This window comes from Lineus longissimus, chromosome 6 (assembly GCF_910592395.1).
Source record: "Lineus longissimus chromosome 6, tnLinLong1.2, whole genome shotgun sequence".
In the NCBI taxonomy this organism is placed as follows: Eukaryota; Metazoa; Nemertea; class Pilidiophora; order Heteronemertea; family Lineidae; genus Lineus; species Lineus longissimus.
This window is the reverse complement of record NC_088313.1, coordinates 8,587,635-8,593,446: the sequence shown is the minus strand read 5'-3', so window position 1 is coordinate 8,593,446 and position 5,812 is coordinate 8,587,635. Positions and strand designations below refer to the sequence as shown.

The window sequence follows — 5,812 nt, the reverse complement described above, 5'->3', positions numbered from 1 at the left end:
ACAAAAATGTCAGGATGTTCTGAAATCGTCAGATATGCAGTTTGGTTATAAAAAAGGCGTGTCGACCAATGACTGTACCTTTGTTGTGAATGAAGTTGTCAGATACTATCTAAATGGTGGAGGACAAGTATATGCAATGCTCTTAGATGCGAGCAAAGCGTTTGATAGGGTAGAATATACGAGATTAGTGAAAGTATTGCTTAAAAAACATATATGTCCTGTTATGGCACGGATGATTGCGAACTTGTACATAAAACAGAAAATGAGGATACGCTGGGGTAAATCCCACTCAAATTATTTCAATGTTACAAATGGTGTGAAGCAAGGAGGGATACTTTCTCCATTTCTCTTTGTTAATTACATGGACGAACTACTGTTAAAACTAAAAGGTTCGGGATATGGTTGTTATATTGGCGCTACATTTGCAGGAGCTTATGCTTACGCTGACGATATTATTATTTTATGTCCAACACAGTTTTCCTTGTCGGCCCAGCTAGATATAGCAGTTCAGTTCTCAAAGGATTATATGATCAAATTCAACCCAACCAAATGCCAACTCCTATTTTTCAGTCTAATAACCAAAACAGTGGGTGATATAATAATAAACTTTCAAGACATTCCTGTACGGGCTAATGGAACTGCTACCCACCTGGGAAACATCATAGGACCAGATTCTCAAGATAAAAATATTCTTAAGTCTATATCTGATTTTAACAGAAGGGTCAATGTCCTTTTGTCAAGGTTTCATTTCTGTAATTTTAAAAAAAATGTTAAACTTTTTCAATCGTTTTGTATGTCCCTGTATGGTTCCGTTCTGTGGGACCGCGGAGATAGGTCTGTCAACCTTTTGTATACCGCATGGAGGAAGGCGGTCAGAAGAATTTTATCTGTACATCCTAGAACGCACTGTGTCTTATTACAACATTTAATTTTGTCAAGTCCGATAGAGGCTACTCTCCACAACAGATTTCTACGTTTCATGAGCAGGTCATCGGAAACAAATAATAACTACATTCAAATAGCCTTTCAGTTGGCATTAGATGGAAGCTCGTCCTCTGTGTCTAACTCTATCTCATACATTACTAATTTTATTGGGGCACCGCGTTCTACAATCGGAAACATCGACGCGGTGCCATACGTTCATCCTTCAGAAGCTATTTTGGTTCGGTCAAGTGCCATTAGGGATTTCCTCCATTTACTAGATACAAACCGCGGGGATGTAAATATAAAAACCATTGTTGATTTTTTGTGCACTGAGTAGCACCCTGTAACCTGTATTCTGTGGAGTCGCGCCTGCACCATTTTTAGCTCACCTCTTAGCAGAGGTGAGCTTATCCCATACCGTGGCGTCCGTCGTCCGTCGTCGTCGTCGTCGTCGTCGTCCGTCGTCCGTTAGCAGGGCACGTTTCGTAACTGTTAGAGCTATTGAGTTGAAACTTGGTACACATGTACCCTTATGTAATGACACCTTGGAGACCAAGTTTCGGTCCGATTCGTTTCATGGTTTGGCCACCAGGGGGGCAAACGTTAAAAGTGAAAATATACAATATCTCCCTTAATAGTAGTCGGGAAATTTTGAAAAAAATATGGTAGGTACTTCTAGCAAAGGTGCATCATATATCCTCCGGGTTTTTGATTTGACCTCCTTTTCAAGGTCACAAGAGGTCAAATGGTGTAAATTGGCCGTTAGGATGTAACGATGGCACGTTTCTAAACTGCAATGACTATTGATACCAAATTTGGTACACATTCACCCCTTAGTCAGGTGATCTTAGGGACCGAAGTTTGGTCCAATATGATTCACCACTTGACCACCAGGGGGCAAAATCCAAAAACCTTAAAAATGTGATTATTCCTTAACTTCTTGCCCGATTGCCACCAATTCGATATCATGGGTACATCTAACCACCATACAGTATATGTCACACAGGTTTTTAATTTGACCTTCTTGTCAAGGTCACAGAGGTCAAATGGCGTAAGTTCGCCGTCAGGCTGTAACTATGGCACGTTTCTTAACTGCAATGACTAATGATCACAAATTAAGTACACATGTACCCGTTGGTCAGATGATCTCAGGTACTGAAGTTTGGTGCGATCTGATTTGCCGTTTTGCCTCCAGGGAGGGGGCCAAATCCTAAATTCTTCAAAATGCCATTATTCCTAGTAATGACTTGCCCGATTGGCACCAATTTTATATCATAGTTACATCTAATTCTAACAACCATTCAATGTGTCACCCGGGTCTTCTTTGATTTGACCTACTTTTCAAGGTCACAGAGGTCGAATGTACTGTAAATTGGCCATTTTGGGGAAATTGTAATTGCTTGGACCTACATCAAACCTAACACTACATGACACAATACCATGCTCTTTATCCATCTTTCCTCCACGTGAGGTGAGCACATTGGCCCTGGCCATTTCATTTTGTATAACTGTGCATAATTTGTAATCATGTTTGTTTGTCTAGACGTGTAAATGTAATTTACATATCGAATAAAGATACCAATAATAAAATTATGTACGAATACCCTGTAGTGTCCTCCTCACATCATCTCAGGAAATTCTATTTTTTTCACATTTTGTCACCAAATTCTCTGATAGAGATTTGGCAGGGCACAACATTTTCATTTACTGGGATTCACTTCGAAAAACAAGTCACCAAGACAAATTTCAAGAGATTATTTATTATCTCCTCTGCAATATTAGCACAAGCTTTCCAGTGGATAGACGAAGGAAAACATACCATATAAGATCAATTTTGTATAATCAACAGAATATTTGAAAGCATTTGTAATTCATTTCCAAGACTTCTATATTCGATGAGATTTTACCTACATGCTATGTGACACACAATATACTTAAAACCCCAATTTATAGGCCTATATAATAAATAGTACCCTAACGCTTGTAATTGTCTATTTGCCGATCTCGGCTTCAGCGCCATTGCACTGTCAACGATAGAACATGCTTGACATGTTCCCAACCGACATACAGGTGAAAGACCAGAATGAGGTTGTTTTATACTTAGATTGAAGTTAGATTATGCTCAGTTGTTTTACGTTTATCAGTGAGATGCTGCTGGCGCCGAGATTGGTACGAAAGCCCTGAGGGCTCATTGAACTTCATCATTGATACAAGCCGATTTCAATCTTGAAGTCGCGACTTCAAATTTGAAGCCGATTTCAATTTTGAAGTCGCTGCTTCAAAATTGAAGTCAACATTTTAAAACATCAAACTACCCTTTCTAATCGACCGAGATAAATATGTTTTTTTCTAATAATCATGCGGTTCTGACCATTTTCAGTCGATTAGAAAGGGTAGTTTGATGTTTTAAAATGTTGACTTCAAATTTTAAGTAGCGCCTTCAAAATTGAAATCGACTTCAAATTTGAAATCGGCTTGTATCAATGATGAATTTCAATGAGCCTTCAGGGCTTTCGTAGATTGGCAAGACTCGGAGGATTATTCTTCTCCTGCAATACCGGTATGTAGTATAGTTGTGAATAACACGTTGGTAACATAACAAGTCATTTTCTGTTGAAGTCTTTCGTGAATTTAATATATTGGTTAACTTCTTCCCCGTCGAGGCTTCTTCCCTTGCATCTGTGGCAGCAGCGGCAGGGTTTGTACATGTGGACACCAATCTTTTCAACAATTTGACCGATTCCTCCGTCGCCAATGTTCTCCTTTCTTCATAACGCAGTCGAACCCTTTTCATCTGTAGCTTCTCCTTTTCAATCTCGAGCCTCTCCTTGTACACTGCGAGCTTGTCCTTTTCTAACTGAAGTTGTTCCATCTCCAGCTCACCTACACTGCTGAAACAAAAGATGGAAATGTGAATAGGCTATCATCGTAGGTACGTGCCCCCGCCCCCTACACACTGCTGTGGGGAACGTCAAGAGAGATCATTATTTTGTTCAGATTTAAAGGAGACTACAGTACGCGCGTTACACACGAAATGTTGCTTCTGTTCTAGTTATTAAACAGGATATTCGGGAATTATAGTGTGTCCCGGAAAAAAGGGCAGAGCTCTCTACGTTTTTTATGTTTATAGGATGATATATAGTATTGAATCGAACTGTCGGTTCTTAGATATAATATTGCTCCAGTGTTGCGGAATGCCATAATAACAAATATGAAAGCTATGATCAAAATCTGAACATCATATCCTTGGGTCCTTTTCATTTTCTGTATTTACATGTAAAGCGGTCCATCCATCAGAGCAGAATACTGCTAGCTTGGCAAGCCAAGCCATTGTCCACAACCGGTAGCCTGTGAAATAACAAAGAGAAATGCGCGCTACGCTCAAGCCCAAGCTCTGAAGGAAATAGCGCTTAAGGCGCAATCCGTTCCGTTTTGCGATGGTCCCATGAACTAGCGATTTTCTGATGGTCTATTTGTTGACAACACAGGCATGATAACCGGATTTTCTCTGGGACGGGGAGACCCGATGCATATAGAAAAATGTAAAAAATACTCACCTTTTACGCTCTCCAATTGCAAAGTCAACATCTATTGATCTTGACGCCTCAGAACACGAAGGGTTTCGACCTTTCCTTGGATGGATTATGTCCGGTAGTTCATCTAGCTGGGCGTCAGTATGCTCGTTTCTTCCCGGGGCGGCGGATCCAGCAGCAGCTGGTATTCTTCTAGGATGAACTAGTTTCGTTTGTACGACGTTCTTCAATGGTTGTTTAGCACTTTTTCTCAGTGGGCTTTGACGAGGACGTGGTGACGGACTTCTGCGGAACCGTTTACGATCGAAAGGCGGCGGACTCAGACTTATGTCGCTGATCTCGTCCTCAACAACCAATACCTTAAAAAAGAAGATACTTGTATGTATTGTGAAAAAGATGATGTCTGGAGAGTGTCTGACGGGGGGGGGGGGGGGTGGAGATGTTCAAACCCACGCGCCAAAAACTGGCATAAGTTTACAGGTTGGCAGGACAGTTTCACACGGCGATGCAAATTCCCATCAAGGTAGGACCGGTAGGATCGGAAGTAACGTTGTTCCTCATTTCGTAATAGAAATGCATTGGGGATTTAGGGGAAGGGTTATAGTTAGGAAGACACCTTTATCCGGGCCTCGGTCGGATTAGTCCCCAGAAAATCAAAGGAAACGTACGGTACTCACCTCTTGACTGTCGAAGCCCCCGTCTATTCCGCAAACCGCGTCGATGCCGATCAATCCGAGAATTTTCCTTTCCGACTCGTCGAGATGAACCCCCAGGCAGTCAACGTCCTCCAACGGTGCCGGTTTTCTTCAGCAGGGTTGCTGCTTGAGTAGCCTTCGTTTTCACTTTCCCCTTCACATCCCCCCACTTCCTCTTCCATTGGTCCTCGGTTCGGCTGATTGTTGACCTGCTGTTCATGAACTTCGTGATATAAGCCCATGCCTGGTTCTTTTTATCATTGGTCTTCGAATCGGTGAATTTGCAGGATATTATTTTATAATTTTCAACTATTTTGTCAATGAGTAAATCAACCTCTCCGGGGAGAACATTAGAGCTCCTGCTCGATTTGCTCTTCTCGCGTGACATCGTGGAAGTGGACAGAGGCCTACGTCTACTAGGTTTTGTATTCGGATGCCAGCATTCAACCCCAGCCTTATGTAATTTTGTTCATTCTCTTTGAAATTATGGCCCTTGCAGGAGACGAAGCCCCACGGTGAAGGCAAACGGGTATTAGATAAAAAGTTGCGTGATCAAGAACTACTTAGGTAATGCTTAGATCGGCTACTTAGATGGGTCTGAGCAGTCACTTAGTGCACGACCGAAATACCCAAAAATAGAAACTTACGGTCTCGCTCAGT

General features: G+C 41.6%; 1 protein-coding gene across 1 annotated transcript; it reads right to left on the bottom strand.

Moving 5' to 3' along the window:
• Positions 1-2,915: 2,915 nt before the first annotated feature.
• On the bottom strand, positions 2,916-5,540 carry LOC135489932 (myb/SANT-like DNA-binding domain-containing protein 4). The gene is made up of 4 exons (XM_064775566.1): positions 5,250-5,540; positions 4,482-4,816; positions 3,710-3,815; positions 2,916-2,948 (listed from the first exon to the last, which is right to left on the bottom strand). The coding sequence occupies exons 1-4, from the start codon at positions 5,538-5,540 to the stop codon at positions 2,916-2,918; spliced, it is 765 nt and encodes a 254-aa protein (XP_064631636.1).
• Between the last annotated feature and the right edge of the window lie 272 nt (positions 5,541-5,812).

Coding starts and splice junctions, on each gene's coding strand:
- LOC135489932 (XM_064775566.1), bottom strand. CDS start 5,540: ATGTCACGCGAGAAGAGCAAATCGAGCAGGAGCTCTAATGTTCTCCCC. Junction 3,816..4,481: donor GCAATTGGAGAGCGTAAAAG/GTGAGTATTTTT, acceptor CTTTTGTTTCAG/CAGTGTAGGTGAGCTGGAGA. Junction 2,949..3,709: donor AGAAGCTACAGATGAAAAGG/GTTCGACTGCGT, acceptor TATCGTTGACAG/TGCAATGGCGCTGAAGCCGA.